We start from the raw sequence: 19,487 nt of genomic DNA, 5'->3' as shown, positions 1-19,487 counted from the left end.
CTCTTTTTCCACTATAATTTATAAAATTTTCAAGTATAATAATATTATGTATGAATAAAAAATGTATAAATACGTTACTAATGAATAAAAAAATAGTCCCTAGTTTAGGAGATTATATGCATAATATTTCTATGTATATTTTATTATTATTATCAAAATTCTACACTCTTTGGGAAAGGAGTGGCATTTAATAATTATTTAAGTATGCATTCTCTTCATAGGCATCATTGAACTGTCATTTCACAATTAATCACTTACAGTTAGTAAATACATTAAAAAAGTACTCAAAGTACTCAATAAATGTATAGGTACATACAATTTCACTTATTTTTTGTTTATTTTATAGATTTTACTTCGTATTAAAAGTATTAAATTTGGGTGATATTGTTTATTATTTACCTATATAAATTAAATTTTGAAAAAATATTACTGGACGCACTTTTATTCAATTTTAACACAACATATTCTAAAAAATATTTTACTTATTATTTTGTAACTATATATATGTATACAGATTGTAAATATATTACAAAAATAAAAATTCATCTTATTTATTTTGGTGCATCTATTGACAGCCAATTCGTTTGGTATTCAAAACGTATCATTTATTTTGAAACATAAAGATAAGAACGTTATATTCAGTATTCATAAGTTACTTGTCATCATTTTTATGGTATTTCATTTTTCTGTGAGTTTTAAGCACTTATTTTAAATAATATTATTTTATTAATTCATTTACACTTATAATTAAAGATGTTAAAAACTAAAAACATAAATCGTATTCTTTTATAAAAGTTATATGATAGGCCAATTCACTCGATTAACAAAGCTAGTAGTATAGCATTGACTCTGATAAAGGAAAATTATTTGATATATTTATTGCTGTACTTTGGTAAAATAGAACTAACACACGCGAGTAAAACTTCCTCATATTTTGACAAGTCACAGTTTTTAACATAATATTTAATTGTTATGAACGGACAGAATATATCTTTGAAATATTTTATTTGTGCTAAATGCAGTATGTATATTACTGTGATTTGTGTGACTTTCGGAAAGGTATTTTCAAGTTTCATTATCAGTGACTTACGCGCACATTAAGTAGGTACGCTTTATAATTTTATCTCGCCAAAATATAGAACGATACGATTCGCTTTTTATTGTGTTATTTACGCGCCGCAACGATGACAATCAGCAAAGAGTATAATTATTATTTTTAAATTGTATGCTGTTTACACAAAACCTTTCTGTTTAAATAAAAAATTAATATTATATTGCGCCTGATAAAAACTCCCACGTAATGATATTACTATTAAACAAGCCAAAAAAAAAATATATTAATAACAATAATAATTACATTTTAGTTAACACACAATGGAAATATTATTATTTCGAAAACATTCAATTAATTGCTAATGGAATTCTTTTTCCTATTCTTTTATCCAGAAATTGTTTTTTTTATATTTAACACGATTTAATGTACTAGAATATTGTTATACGTTTGGAGTTTATTTATAGCGATTATAATTATTGTATTTTTTTTAGTTTGTCTTTTTCTTACATTCGTGTCGTGTCATACAATTTTTATGTTCGAAAATTTACATACAGATTAGAGAGGAAAAAAATATAAAGAAGTTGCGCACTACAGTTTTGTAAATAATTCAAGGAAAACTGCTCGCCGTTGTTATAATATAATTTTAACATAATATATGTGAACACATTCAACCGCGCGTTGGTAAAATGTATACACACATATAATTTAATTTATGCAATTTTCTACCGTTTGTGTATATATTGTATGTATAGTATACATAGTAGTTTGAATATAATATTCTTTTGCCGAGAAAAATGTTTTTGGACTTATCGCGTCTGAAACCCACAGCGGTATACGCGTGTATGGTGTATGTATAATAATATTATTTTTATTATTATTGTATGAAAACGTTTGACGGAGCGTGGGATAAAAAAGTTACTCACTCGTTTCGGGGCTGAAATATAAATCAATCTTCGGACGATATTTTCGTGAAAAAATGATGTCAGGATAACGTGGTGTGTGTGTGTGTGTGTGTGTGTATTATTATAATAAACATTAGGTAGGTTTATTTATATACAGTGTATTATAATAAAGTAACGAAATGCATCTCCCAACGGTCTTCCACCTACACACCGACAACAAATCTCCATCTCGTCAACGTCTTTAGATTCGTGTTTTTATAGGTTTTTATTTGTGATTGATAATATTTTACCAATGGGGAAAAAATTATGTACATAACCTACATAATACCTATGTGGTATAAATATAGTCACTCGATATCCATAAACATTTCAATCGGATAGTACAACACATAATATGATATTTTTAGAATGACGAATTGACGAATAGAATCGAAAAGAATATATTTTCTGGTGCGTTTGTTGAATATATCTAACGTTTCGGTGTGGAATTTCCTCACCACTATAATTAAGATTCTTAAAATTCTGAAAAATGGGTGACCGTTGAAATTTGCTTAAAATAATAAATATAAATATACCTATCGATCTGTTTGCATGTTCAAATTTGTGTTTAACAGGATAACTGACCTTGATAATAATACACAATTTACAATCATTAAGCCGACTGATGACGTATCGTTGTTATTAGTGTCAACCAAACGAACTGATGATAACTTTGCGTTATAATATTTACTACGCAGGTCGTGCAAAGGTACTAAAACGGTATGATCACGTCATGTCAGGTCCAAAAAAATTATCTCGTACATTTCCTTTTCAATTTTTGATACTTCTCTTCTATTCACCAACAATCACTACGCCGTAATCAATCTGGCGGCAGTTAATACCACGCTCGTAAATGTCATGTTCTCGTATTAATTTAGTATGCCAAATCATGACAATAGCAACACATTACTTATACTAAATTATACCAACCGGTAAAAAATAAATAAATATTATATTGCTTACCTAATGATATTAATCAATCGTGATATCGTTAGACGTTGATCGGTTTAGTTTTTTACATTCCTATATAATCAATTGGTACGCAATAACAATAACTATTGATGACTGCTTAACCGTCAACCGAGCAATACGGTTAAGTGTATTATTTACATAATTTATCGTGGTCTGCTATTCATAAGACGTGTAAATGACATCTAACAAATTGTATTATTTTTATAAGATTTTTTTTTAACGATCCGGATTTTGTTCGCAGGACGTCCGCCGCCCCGAGTCACCTGGTGGCAAGAGAACGCGCTAATCGATGAGACGTTCGAAACGCTGCCAGACAGGAAGGTGAGAAACGTGTTGCGCCTAGAACGACTTGAACGCCACCACCTCAGCAACGTGTACACTTGTCAGGCGTCCAACAATCACATGGTGCCGCCCATATCGAGCTCAGTCTCGTTGGACATGATACGTGAGTAGACGCACAAATTATAGTACAAAATTATACAAATAGCTGCTTTTATGGGTTGGTCGACCCTAATATGAATTTGCCTAAAGCTCATATAATAACGTAGGCCGATTGAGAGTAACAACGACTTAGGGCTGCTTATGGCATTGAGGATGTTTTTTATACCATAGATACTATAGTGTTTGGTATAAGTACATGACTTATTTTTAATAGATCTTTTTTTATTTTATTAAAAGTATCTAAAAATATTAACTCGATGATAATACTATGGTTACACCATATTACAGTACAAGTAAATTAGTTTTCACATTAAATTAATGAACTAGTTAAAATTGTCGATAGATTAATGTATTATATCAACAATAAAAATGGCATATATTACCTATGGTACAAAGTATATAAATAGTTGTCGGACCACTATTTGACAATTTATTCAATTCCACGAGCATTGTATGACTTAAAACATCTCTGTACATCGACATGGTATTATATTAGATACATTTGTACGAAAATTCTACGGATTATCGAATAGGCTGTCCGTTTTCTGTATTCTTATGCAACACTAACGATGTATAACTGTGGTAGAGATATGTTTTGACAGCAAAACAAATGGGCGCACGGAAATTGACAAAAACCGTATAATAGTACCTATATATTATTTTAGGCATATTTATGTATGATATATAAATTTTATAGACGTTGTCGTATCCGACATCCGACACATATCGATTCTCTTAAATCTAGTTAAAACTTAACAAAACGATCGACCGGTGGTCAAAACAATATACCCTATATAAGTCTATAAATAAAGTGGTTGCGGTGCACATTTTAACCGTTCAAATAAATAACAATATATGACGTGCGTAACTCGAGTGCAACAAAACGTAATCAGATGCAATGCACTACAATGGTAGTGGTTTATGTTTACTGAGTGTGATTTATTATTACAATCACTACTATAAACTATAATATTATACTAATCGATGAAAATCTAAACGAAATCACAGACCATGTATATCTTTAAATGTCAATTTTATCCAAAGGTCCGCGGTTATCTGTAGTAGTTGTTATCAAATCGTGTCGATACCCAACGGGTTTAGTGGCCTTGGCTTCTTTTTTTTTAATCGGCTTGATTTCGACCGATGTAATAGATATCTCGTAGGACTCGGTTGGGACTGCCAACGCGTGAGACGACGTCGTCGTACGATCATTCTTGATAATATGACGTTGAAGTATTGCATGCAGAGCGATTTGATGTCGGTGTCGGAGGACTAAGACGTCGTTATTCTAACTACCTATCTATGCGGCACAATCGTAGACACACGAGCCCATATACATTTACGCATATATTGTGCCGACCTCCGAAGACGTTAACGATCGAACCGAATTTGATTTATAGCCCGTTTCTCGCCACTATCCGATTTAATTTTCGTTACGAATTATTTATGTTTCTCCTCCCCTCCCCTCCCATCTAGCCCGACGATTCGCTCGGCCCACGAGTTTAGCGATACGTATCGATTTATCATGTGTTTAAGACTCACCGCCGCCGGATGCGTGGGTATTTTACACGTCGATACGTATACGTATAAATTGAATTACTAATAATTTTATCCTACAATGATTGACTCAGGCACTATAATACTAATATGGTCGTATTTTGTGTAAAAAAATAAATAGTCATTGAGAATTTTAAATGCCGAATAAAAATTAGATTAGCCATTTCGATGATCGGCCAATCACTCGAAACCCTAAAGTTCTCTATAAACAGTGAATCTATATTACAGGTAAAAAATTACGATATGAAATAAAACAAATTTTCGTAATCATTGCACGTAGAAATATTGTGATTGAACAATAATATTCCGATAGAAATCAGCTGCATAGCCAATTGTTATTATTTGTTAATATATACTTATATTATTATCACATATATATTACTAAAACTATTAAATATCATCTAATTATACATTTTAGCTAACTTTTTTTAATTTTACTTCCTATAATAATTTATTTACCCATGGTAGTCATACATTTATGATTTAACATTTTAATACAGCTATACAGATAATAATAATATAAAGTTACTCGTAGTTTTATGTTCATAACATTTTTAAAACCTTTGATTCGTTTTACGAGTAGTTTATAAGATTATAATAATAATATCCTATAGATACGCCGCTTTATTCAGAATAATCTTTTTGAGTTCAATGATTCATCGTTGTTTCCAAACGTATTTTAAAAAAAAAATAAAGTATGAATTCGCCAATACCCTGTGGCCTGCACCGAGACAATCAAAGTTACTCAGTGTCTATGGCCGTCTCTTATCATAATTTAGTGTTGAATGAGAAATTTTTCAATAGTGTGAAAAAAAATATCTTAACGTAAATGTTTTTTGCATTTGACTAATTTAAATTGACGAATTAAATACCTATGTCGCTAGTGTGTCTATAACGATGCCACACCTCCTCCAATTTTCCTTTTCATAACAAAATAATGATGTACCTATATATTTCCTGTAAATTTAAAATAACATTAAATTTGATAAATAAATGTATTAACATTTTATTTTTTTTTAATTAAATTAAATTGAAATATAATATTTCAACTTAATGTATTAATAAACTAAAATACTCTTGAGTATTTAATATTAGCTTTGACTGATAGCTATTAAATTAATCTGATTTCTAAATACTAAAATATAGATTTTCATAAAAATCCCATTATTATTGGCTCATATGACTTCTGATCTTTAAATTTCCTAAGAAAAAAATTAAATGTTACAGATATAAATAGATATATTTTAGAGGCAATGGATTTTTTTTATTAATTTTAACTCAGTATACACTTTTAAAAGTTTTAGCAAATTTAAAATAGTTTTGAAGTTTATTACATTCGAAATTATAATACAAATATCTTTTATTCATAAAATCGAGTACATTTGTAATTTTTGTTTGATATTAAATTAATAAAACCTTGAAGTTAAGATTCTCGTTTCTTAGAAAAGTGATTTATAAAATATTAGAATATAAAACTTATAAAAAAGTATAAGTACAAAATGTAATGCTAAGAGCTATATTATTCAGTATATATAAGTATTAAATTATTTATATTAATATCCATAAACATAAAAATGTTCTTGTTAGGATAAATATAATTAAACAAAAAAATTGTCTTAATTATGTATTAACGTATTATTATTACATTTTTATAAAAACTGTTTTAATCATTTTTTTTTCTGTTTATTGCCTGTTAAAGTTTTTATTTAAGTTAAGCTTATTATAATATTAAATTGTCTTAAAAATATAAATAAAAAATCAGCTTCAATGGTTTTAATAAAAATATATAATCTATATTTTTTGCTTTATTGATAATTTAAATTTAATATCGATGCAGTCTAATAAACACTTACCACGACAATTGTTTTTCCACAGTTGTAAAAAAGAATAAATTATAATATAATATATTATAGTTATTTCCAACATAAGAATGTATATAACTTACATAAAACACACTATACACTTAACATTTAAGAAATTAAAAATATACATTCATCGTTCATAAATTGATAACTGACACCGTGATTTAAGTTAATTGTTTAACGACAATATTAATAATAATCGTAGGTAATAACAATATCTATAATCCGATAATAATTTATTATAACCTTAAAAAGTGTCTTCAGTGGATAGTTTCTTTAATCAAAATAGTGTTAACCGATCATATTTCACGTTTTTATTACTCTTAGTGTATATTCTTATCGTGTCGAATGATACAAATTTTATATCGAATGTAAAAATAAAAACACAAACAAACAAACAATAGGTATTATAACCCGCGTTAACCGACTATGAAAATTTAAATAATATTCTTATAGCCGACAGTGCGTGCTATTGACAAATTATTATTGATGATATTATAAATTCAGATTTTATACTTAATACGTCATACTCACTCCGTTCGGGTTGTATACTGCAAAGATTCGTACAATCGTTACTGCAGTGACGTTTTTACATCGATTATTACGACGAGCCATTTAATTATCAGAGTCCGTTACGTTGTGTACACATGAACAATAGTACAGAGAAGGACTGTAATTACGAACACAAACGACATGCAACAAAAGCGCGAAAATTACACAAACGACAAACCGTCGTCGGAGAAGCAGTAACACGACACCTTTGCACGCTCGAAAAAGTCAAAACCCGTGAATACGACCAGAATCTTGTCTCGGCACAATAACTGTACTGTCGAACGAATAATAAACATTTTGTTAAACCTGCATAACTACGTTCCCTAGAAAATATGACGTATTTTATACATTTTGTCCAAACCCGTATTCGGTATAATATTATAGACTTTAACATTCTAAACGAATTCAGAGAAAGTTTGTGGATACGAATAATAATATGTATTATATTTTGTATTTAAATCGTTTATTGTGCGTTTAAAAATTGCACACTATAGGTACTCCCACCGGCCAGTGGTGTAAATAACTCGAGTTACATTTTCTCCGGCAACTTATTTAAAAGCACTTACATTTTAAAAAGTAAACAATAACAATCTATAAAATAAGTGTAAAACATTTCAAAACTATATAATCGATAACTAGCCGAGTCTCGACAACTTGAAAATCTACAGATAATTGGAATTTTTTTTGTACCTAGAGAATTCCTAACACTCAATGCGATATTTTGTGACTCGGAAAAAATACGTCATAGGTCGAATTGATATTTTTACCCCTCTCAAAATTCGAGTTATCATCAGTAGGTATATTTATGCCGTATCGCACCGATTCAAATGTTTTTTTTTCCACAGCAGGTATGTTCAATCGTGCGTTTTAAAACGCACACCTATCGACGTATTGAGTTCCAAACTCTGCGTATATTTTGTATTCGACTACGTTCATAAAATACTATTTTACAAGGATGCCGCCGCTGACGGCGACCGCGGTGGTGTTCCTCCGCCGTGAAACGCGTTCGCTCCTCTCGTATTGCAGTAATACACCCGAGCAAAGCTAGTCTCGATGTATACGGTGTAATTTATTATTAGGTACGTTCGTCTGCGTGAATACGATTTCTGCGTTACATTAAAATATATGCGTTGTGCGCGTACATTGTAATATTGCCACACCGCCGCGGTGGATTATCGTTCGGTGTAATATTTTATTGTGTACAACAATAACACAACATACATATGTGTGTACCTGGGTACCGGCAACGCGCAGCGACTAAACCTTTCCGATTTCGCTTAATAATAGCACAACAGATTAGCGTGTGCGTGGGAGCTTATTTCCCGATTGCGGGCGTGCGGCGTGTGTTCGAACGCAATTATTACACAATCGTAATACTGACGAGCGTAAATAGACCCAAGCGAATTCTAGTCGAATGTTCGCGTCTCTCGAATTTTGTGTAAAAAATATTATGTACGTTTATAATATGATAAACGGTAGGTACCGCGACGACACACCGACAGACTCCGCGGAGCATCGTGTCCTCGTCGTCGAGACCACCCCCGAAATCGCGTGTCGTCTCATATAATCGTCGTCGTATTCACGATAAAACAGCACTGTTTACACCAGAATAATTTCTATAGACGTTAAATTATTATTGTACAATAAATTATTGTACGTGCACAACGTCGAGCGGCACGTAAGATCCACGTGATTTATTATTTTCGATTATCGTTACTCTGGCGTTGTATTATTGTACTTATTATATTTACTATTGTTGTAATTTATACTGGATAATACGTTTAGTGGCATCAGCCAAGACGATAAACCGAAATTGTAATATTATAATTATTCTGATCAATCACCGGTTAAATTACTCTTTATTTTTCCGACATTATACACGATACTCATCAGCCATCGCACATTGTCATTTTCACCGAATAATTTTTTTTTTTTACAATATTTTACGCAATTTTTACATACATTTCTATCGGTCGATCTACTAGAATGACAGTCATCGTTGAATATTAGAATCCTTGGTTTAAGTTCGTGTTTGTATTTTACATTCTGTGAACCTTTGTAAACTTACTGCTAATTCTATACTCAACCATCTTATTTTCCTAATAATATGATTAGCTAATGAGAAACCATAGTTCCCTAAATAAATAAATAAATAAATAAATATATGAACAAAATGGTCATGTCACAATATTATACGTCTACATACGTCATGATTTTCCGAAAATATATTATGCAACTTGTTTATTATTAAAATACGCTCAAGTCCCAATATACATTGTTTTAAATATTGTTATGAGTCTAGTTTTCCGATTGACGGGGAACTCCATTAAACTACCGAATCGGTTTTACGCTGAACCAAAACAGTTCGGATGGGTATAGTTCGTTTACGTCGTTCTTACTTCTTACCTATAATATTTTCTAGTAAAATTTCACATATTCACTCGTACCGCAAACACATGTTTGGCACTCACAAAGGTGTAATATATTTATAACGATTACGATGGTGTTACTGCGCTTTTGTGAACTTTTTTAATACTACTAGACCTATACCCACACTATATAGGACATAAATATATATATGCATTATACATATTATATATTTTGCATATAGAATACTAACTGTTTTAGCGTGCCGAATAAGTTTTTATTTAATTATGTTTATATTATACAATATTATACATTATAAATATGGTGTATATATTAAATTTTTTTCACCGTTATCACCGACCTTCATTATTGTTATTAAAATCACTTAATTAAAAAGTGCGACCGGCTGTTGTTTTCGACAGAAATGGAACGTTGCGCAACGGCCGTGAAGAAATGTGGCTGTGGTAGCAATCGTGTATCGGGGTGGGTAAAGTTGTTGAGGGGCGGCGGTGGTTGTGGTCCGTGGCGACGTTGAACAGCAGTGTCCAAGGGTAAGAGATGAATTATTTATAAATTAATTCAGTAGGCCTAGTGTTAGTCTTGAAATTGGTTTTCAAAACAATGAACTTCCTTTCAACCACCTTGTCGCCACTAATCGGTCAATATTACTTACACTTCTCCTGCAGTATCGCTTTTAGTTACAGTACCTATTACTATTTAAGTGGGAAAAATGTGTATGTAATTTTAAAACGTTATCACTTAAACAATTAAGTAAGCATATCTAAATAATATTATAGTATAATATACAATTTATAATTTAGTTGGTCTTGAGTTTGATTTCTAAAAATATTTATATTCTATATACCTTTATTTATAACTTTGAGTTTTAAACACGTGGTTTTTTTTATCATCTAATTATTAAACATAGTGATATTTAACTTAAGTAAGTTAATAGATTAATTATGTAGTTTTTATATGTTTATCACGTATGTGTAATTTTACAGGTGAGATAAATTTTTCAAAAAAAAATTATTTTTATTCAGTATAATTATGATTATAATTTAATCTATATATTATTTTGTATATACTGCTATCGACTGATTGGCAGTTGATAGTAAAAAAAAACTAATTAAATAACTTAACCACTGAGAAAGATTCAATACTCACTATGTTTTTATTTTATTTTTTTACTTGAATTACTTTGTTGTTTATCATTATCGAACAAAGACTGTTATTTAAAATATGTATTTATTTATCTTTGTGTCCGTCATTCCGGTTTGGAACAGGAAAAATTCTTTAATACTCAATATAAAGGGTGGTTTTTGATAAAATATATTATTATGTAATAAGTAATCTGAAGAAAAAAAGGCATTCCGTATTGTTTTCTTGTAAATTATAATTTTTGAATGTTCTGTCTCGTAAAATCTTTTCTGCAACAACTGAATGATTTCTATAAGTATTTCTTTACAATAGTGCTAAGTATAAGTTATCACTATATGTAAGTATTATACTTATCTGAATCTTTTAAATATTTAAAATAAAATACATTCATAATAGAATATCTGAAATTGTTTTGAAGATATCACGAATATTTACAATTTCATCGTGTTTTATTAGTTCTAAAATGCCATGATTTTACGTCACCTAATAACTCAAAATGTTATGTTTTGTTAATTTTTAAGCACTATTTATGTAAAGATTATTATTTTTTTTTTTAACAATTTAAAATTGTGATAACAATTAATACATTCGTGGTATTCTTTTCGTGGTATAATTTCCCAATTAACCGAAGAGATAAATTACAAAATCTCAGCTAGTAATAATACCATACTACGATAATAGTGTTTTCCATATATTTTTATTATTTTTTTGTTCCTCTTGTATTTCCGATACGGTATCCCGGTGACCACAATATTCTCTGCGATAATGTTTACCTTTTACAATATAATAAAATATATTTAAAAATCTATTTTACGCGATTTTACATATTTGGGCATGCATGAATAAAATCACATTTTTCATATTTCAATAGTTTCAAGTTATCTGCAATATGCCAACACTATTTTTATTATTATTATTTTTTATTTTTACCAGGTACTATTATATTATATTTTTTACCATCTACATTCTATATTATGCTGATAACAACGCGTTTTTATAATATTTGTTTTCTACTATATAATATCGTATATGTCAAGCCGCCACTATAGTTTCAAGAGCCTTAAACTATTGCGAAATCGATTTCAAACTATGCACTTGATGAAATCCAAATAGATATTGCTTTATGTACAGGCGTGAAAATCGTCGTATAAGAGTATACGAAGGATGCAATCAAGAGGTACGTGGCCTATCTACGTCCGTTATCGGTGACGTCGAGGTGTCGTTTGAAATCGACGTTCAGCTATACCGTATATTGTGTCAAAGGTTTTGTTAAGCCGACCAGATTAATGAATTTTGTCGCACTTACGTTTTTATTGTAGAGTCAAAATAGCTTGAAATCCACAGTTATACTCGTATGACGATATCGATGGTTTGAGTTATTTTACCAGTAAAAATACAAGTATCCGGGAATCTAAAACTGTTTGAACGCCATCCTATAAAAAGGTGTACTTCAATATTAAATTATAATTATAACAAAACTATTACGGTACTATCATAAATGTCATCAAGGCGAGAACCACATTTAAGTCGAAATAGTATTAATAGTATTAAGTGTAGTATAGACTCGATTTACAGATCAAAAGCAATTTGTGATATTATTCTAAATTTATATCGTAACAGTCGTTGAGGTTTATTTATTACACCACCGGGAGCAATTATAACTCTACATTTCATGCGTCCGAATTAATATGAAACAAATTGAACTAATGTAAAATAATACTTCGCAATATACATTTAGGGAGTTGCGTATATATTTTGCTAAAATAATACTCTATGTCGCACATATATTTGTTTTGTGATATATATATATATATATATATATATATTTATTTATTTTTTGCAATAAACCAAAACTACTGTATTTTAAAACAATATATTCATATTATAAAAAAAATAAATAAAACAGGTTAGGTACTATGATGTGTTATAAATTTAAAGTTAGTCGGACAAGACCCTTTCTAGTTCCTTTTGACATTTATACCCAACAGTCGGTCCTTTATGCGCATAATATATCATCCTTACAGAGTTTATAATTTTCCAAATTGCCTGGAATAGCGGTTTGTGGCCGCCAGCGTCTGGGCTACCATTTAATTGTAAAACAATGGTAACCCGCTGAAATCATTCGGTCACGTAGAGAAAACGAAAAATTTAAATAACAAATTGGATGTATGCTAACGACTTTGATAAATTGCAGTAATTGTGAATGCAATTAAATGTTATAAGTCTTCGAAGTTTCATCTCTGGTTTTTAGTGTATATTAATTATTTTACATTTTAATGTTTGATTTACATCTGACTAATTTAATTTTTTGTTTAATTTAAATTCAAAACGTTTTGATATACAAATTTTAAACAAATGTAGATTTCTTTTAATATTTCGGATTTATAAAACCGTTTTATATTAAATAAAAATAATATCACTGTGGGATGTAAAAATATATGTATACAAAATAAAATTGGCAAATGTTTTCATTGTATTAAAATCGAAATTGAGATGGAACAAAATAAGAGTTATTATTGTTTATTTAAAATGTTTTATTAAAAAATAACCAACGAGTTCGATAGTGCCCAGTGTCAGTTGCCAGTGTATAAAACAATATATAACAACAATAACCGACATTGTGCTGTGTTATTAAATGTTTCTTGGAATACTGTTATTTAAAACATACAAGTACCTATAGATTTGTTCATTTGCATAATATCGCTATTGATAAATAATAATAAATATTATATTATTATCACAAACGAAAAAAATTATTTAGGATTGATAAAGCGATAGGAGAGCTATAGAGTGGAGTACCGTACTCGACGAGTTCAGCTTTTAAAATTGATTCGATCGGAATAGAGTATTATTATTATTACGGCAGGGCTTTGTAACCAAGTATATTGGATCTGGGAAAGCAATAATAATAGAAGTAATTAGTAATAATAATAATAACAATAATAATGATAATAACAATAATTATCGAAATTGTGGAAATTGTCGCCGATTAATATCGAATATAACTTTGGCCGTGGCCGCCAGGTACCTATCGTACACCGGCACTCGTTGTATTCAAACTAACTGAATTATCCGAAAAGTTTTGTTAATTCCGTTCGGAACTTATTTAGGTACGTGCGACGCACGGTCGACGTCAGTGACGGATGGAAAGGGTTAGTTTTTGCTGTCTGTGTTGGATCGTTGAGATCGCTCGTGCGAACCTTCACACGCACACACACTCCGACACGTGCTACATGCATACATGCGTTCGAGTTTTGACTTAGACATTTCGTGTCAAAAATATTAAATCGATAAACGATAAAATTCTTAAATGTATTCGGGTGGGGATAGGGAGATTCCCTTAGTTACTAGTTAGACATACATACTACGATAGTTAAGTATAACTGTGTGTGTATTGCTTTCTGGTCAGTTAAGACTACTCCAGCTTACGCGCAAAACACGATTTTTAAACTCGTTGAATCAATAATAATTAGTATAAAAAAAGTACTACTAAAATGATAAATATATTTCGCAGGTTAAATAAAAATTAAAAAATTAAATGTGAATGTTCAGGAGTGATTATGAGACTTTAGACTATTAAAAACTTAATTTCCTGACATTTAACAGTTTGAATGAAGTTTCATTTTTATTCGAATACACACATATATTTGAGTGTGTATCTTATATTTATAATTTTATTTTTAATTATTTAATACTAATCGCTAGTGATACATTTTTAAATACTTTTTGTCTACAAGCGACAAATATCGGATTATTTGTGGGCCCTACAATAAAATAATCATAATTCATAATAATAATATATAAGTATACCACTCTACCTATATTGTATAGTCGCGTGACACTCGTTCAACATGGCCCGGTAAAAGAAAATGAAACAATATCCGTCGACCGGAGAAGAAAGCGTTTCAGTTAGACGAATTTATTTCGTCGCTTGCTCCTCGTCGTCGCGTCTTTATTATTGTTTTCTTATAGCGTCGCGATTCTGGACGAATGAGGGAAGGGGGTAGATTTTAACAGAATAAACGACTGTCTTTTGAGATTGGATTCACCTGGGGGCATGCTAGTGGTAGACGGCTGCAGTGGATTGGGTAGGGAATAGCGGACATTTGTATTATGTACAGGAAGTACGTAATAATAATAATAATATGTAGACGAGAGACGATCGCGGTCGGGCCGGAAAATTAGTTTGAGCCGCGCTGAAACGGATACTGTGTTAAAAAAAAAAAAAAGAAATGAAGAAACAAAAACACGGTCCTTAAAATATATATATTTTGACAAAGCGCTCGCAATTTAAACGACCCCCGTCGCTGACGTGTTCTTTAAAACGCCCCAATTACGCAGCAACGGTCGACGGCAAACGTTCATCGGTCAATGTTGGTCGTTTTTGAGCACCCGTTTTTATTTATTTTTTTTTTTTTCTATTCTTTCACCCCACTTTCCTTCACTCACTCTCGCTCACACACACACTACGAGAATCGCGTATTTTAGTCGCTTTTGTGCAAGTCACAATTCATTTTATACGTTTTGTTTCACTCACCTTTCATTCTTCACGCGCTATATCGTAATTGTTGCGGTCCACAAATATTGTCATAAGCGCTTTTCTCGAGCACACTCGTGATAATATTGGTGGACAGTGACGGGTCCGATGCCGTAATGGCCAAACGATAAAAAAAAATACCTTGACACATGCCGTACCGTATTATTATACTGATTGTAATTTAATGACGTTAAAGGCTGAAAACGCATATTGCACGCACGGAGATCAGCATTTCGCGTTGTAAACATTTTATTATGCGAAAATTATATATGTATTATGCAGAATAAAGGATATTTACCAATTATCTACAATATTCTACTTTTAGCTTCGATTTTAGTAGCTCATAATTTTTTTCAAAAAATATCATAACTGAATTATTTACAATTTCATATATTTAATGAGTATCATATTATATATTATTACATGCATATTTTTATTATGTATGAATACTTGTGTAGAAGTAATAAATACGAAATACTTATATAATATTTACCACATACCTATTATTGTATCAATATAATATCTTGAAGTTTTTAATCTTCTAAACTTACGTAGCTTTATGCAGAAATCATTTGAATTTCCTTTCAATTCTGTTTTAGATAAATTCATGTACCAAATATAAATATATATATATATATATTTATCTTTTAGTTTATAAATTCATTATTTGCAATAAGTCTTTTTCTATACGCCCTATCATCGGTTTTGTCACAATATTATAATGTTTAATATAAATTGTAGGTGTTTTATATGTGACGGTGATAAATACGCATATAACATTATAATATATTATCAGTATAACAATATTGTGCATAGACTTTATGGTTGAACTTTGACTTAAATACGCGGGCAAAACTATGCCAAAACATGCAGTCGCGGTATTCATTTTATCGATCGTGAAGTTCCGCATCATACGTACGACGCACACGTGTAAAGTTTTAAGTGTACGCTACGATATCAAAATAATTAATTCTTATTCATTCTTACACATCCGATTATATTTTTTTGTCATTTTTTTCGTATCCCTAAGCAATCTATGTGGAACTTGTGTTCGGTAAAACGTATAGCTGATCTCACATTTGCATTACAAACAAAATTAAATACAATCAACGACAAAGCTCTACGACCAAGTATCGGTAAAACCGAATACATCTTAGATAAAATGTAGTTTTAATTAACTGTTCGCGGGAGACATCGATCACCTTAGTGTACTCGTATTACTGAAAATGATAAATCGCGAAAACTTGAATTATTGTACTATTTAACATATCAATGACGATTGCCGCGACGGTCACTTGTTGTTAACGCACGCAAGTGGAACAAAAGCATTATTATTATTTTTATTTACTTATTTATTTTTATTTATTTTTCATTATTCTTGAAGCTTAGATTGAGTGGTAGTACCGTCAGCGACGTCGGTAGAGCTTAGGCCACGTGACGTGCCTTTGTTTTTAATGAAGGCGCTACGCCATTAGTCGTAGGATCGAAAGTGATAAAGCTTCTTACCTGTATAGGGTCTGCTTTTGTGGCGCGCGCGCGAGGTGGTCTAGAGAATCCTCGTCGGTGGGTAGAAGTGCTTTTGTCTTCTCTTCACCGACCCATCACTGCGCTCAGATGTGGTGAGTGAGACAGTAGACCGCTGCGAGTGCGAAGGGTTTCGCGGTCGGGTTAGGGGTTGTTGTATACGTGTATCACGCAAATGACGATGCTTTTTGAGTGGAACGGCATCGGCAAATAAAACTACTGCCTCGTTGTTATCAAAATCCTGCCGACTTTACCGAGTCTCCGTCTCCTGTTCCCTCGGCACTTCTATCTCTACATCCCTTGATACGCTCTCTCACCCCGCCGAGAACCGACATCCCTTTCGCTACACATCACACAGCTCATACGACGAATACGTTCATCTCTCAAAGAGCCACGGCGCCTCTCCCGATTGTTAAGTCTCCGGACCACTTACCACCCTTCTAGCCAACGACTTCCGTTCGTTATTTCTCCGTATCGCCACAGTGATGGGTTTATTCTTATTTCACAAAATGTCATCTGTACACCAGTAGCCTCATATCTGCCCACTCGTCTGTGACGTAGAATGTAAAGCTATATTATAATAACATGGTCATTTCGCGTTACACTTTTGGCCAACGCACATGTTTTTTTGACATTAAAACCCATATAGAATCGTATACTGAATAACATTATACAAACTTATATAAAGTTATTTTTTATTTATTATGGTATTGTAGATACATATTTTTATATTTGTTATAACTTTTTTTTTCACATATACATAAACATTTATGGTTATTTTTTACTTTTTATAATAAATAAATTTAAATAACACTGTCATTTTAAATCTAATGATAATTCTTAACTGTATTTATTAAAATTTTCAAAAACTACGTAATCGAAATAATTAATATTTAAACGTGAAAAACATCAACTTATAGTAAACTCTAGTTTCTAAGCTGTGAAAATTGATTTTTTATCCTTTTTATCTATCAACGGATACTATATAATTGTATTCTTTATTTTATGACAATTCTTCAAATTTAATGTATTATATTACAGTAAATAAATAACTTTCTATCGGGTATAAATACCTCTTATAATAAGTAACCAAATAAATCATTACACAATACAAATATCATATAATAACCTCGTGGGTATTAAAATGCTTTTATTTTTTAAAGTAACATAATAGCTGAGCTACAACTTTCGTTTGCAAATATTTTATAAAAGGGTCTGAAAATAATTTATCTGGATGTAGGACATGTTTTTCTTCAAAAATGTCGATCGTTATAAAATAAACATTCTGCCCTGAAGCTTTTGTTTTGCACTAAAATAAATATACTTAATTAAAAAATGATCATATTAGTTCAACTACACTCGGAATCGACAAAATGAAATATTTCGGTAAGAACGTTGTATTGTTTAAGTTTTGCTATTGTTAGTCACTGCAGACATTCGGCCGTTTAAAGTTATCCATTCCCAACGCGTACGTATAGTTATAATGATATGTGCACCTATATATAGAACGTTTATGAAATAACAATACTATACTCCGGTTATCAACAAAATGTTTTGTTTGCACGGAGTTACAGCAGAGGCTTTCGGGGGATTGCAAAAGCAGCATAATATATCGAGTACAACGATGATTACGATGATGATGATAATAATGATTCTTCGGCCGTAGGTTATGCGTCGTGGACTGCTGCATCGTTATTAATCGGTTATGTAAATAGATAAAGCCACAATATCACTAGGTATACAGTTTACATTTTTATACCTTACGCTCGTGTTATAATGTTAAACATACTCAATTACGTGGTACGAGAACAGTCACGTATTAATACGTATGCAAAACAACAACATAATATACGATAGATACCTACGTCAGACATTCGCTTTCGTATTATTGCGGATTAGTTTATATTATATTGGCATTATATTCATAACATAGACTACCGACGTGCATAACATAGGTGCTTACTTCATGACTTAAGTGCTTCCGCCGTAAGTACGCTAACAATAATAATAATAATAATAACAACAATAATAATAATAATAATAATAATAATAACAACAACAATAATAATAATAATAATAATATAACGCACACGTGCTTTATTTCGGGATAAAAGAAGAAAAATGTATAGATTTTTCCCCCAATCCATATTTTAAAGTTTAAACTACAACTACTTAATTCGTTAAATACTGTTTTCACTAATTTCATGATTCTCGAAAATACTAACGGAAGATGAACACCGTAACGTGGTCTTAGACATTGCAACTGCTGAAAAATATTTATTATTTTCTGTCGCTCGCAGGACAGAAAAAACTTCCTTCGAGAGAACACTTACAATATTATTAATATTTGACGATTTTTGAAGGACGAACACATCTCTCTATCGCCTTTCCGGTAACACATGTTGTGCTCTTCAAATTGTTTATGTAGTCCTGAGCATTCGATACGTTATAATATTATTATCACGAGAGCGCAGACGAACACGGTGTACCTACCTACGTACGGTTCGCCGAACTATACG

At 30.9% G+C, this 19,487-nt stretch overlaps 1 protein-coding gene across 1 annotated transcript in view; it reads left to right on the top strand.

Moving 5' to 3' along the window:
• The window catches only part of LOC114119029 (nephrin-like), a 395,167-nt gene that overhangs the window by 300,313 nt on the left and 75,367 nt on the right, over nucleotides 1–19,487 (top strand). The window contains exon 5 of the mRNA XM_027980484.2: nucleotides 3,209–3,412. Within this exon, the coding sequence (XP_027836285.2) occupies nucleotides 3,209–3,412 (204 nt within the window). The remainder of the gene's footprint in view (nucleotides 1–3,208; nucleotides 3,413–19,487) is intronic.

The sequence above is a fragment of the Aphis gossypii genome, chromosome X, assembly GCF_020184175.1.
Source record: "Aphis gossypii isolate Hap1 chromosome X, ASM2018417v2, whole genome shotgun sequence".
NCBI lineage: Eukaryota > Metazoa > Arthropoda > Insecta > Hemiptera > Aphididae > Aphis > Aphis gossypii.
This window is presented reverse-complemented; position numbering and strand designations above follow the sequence as displayed.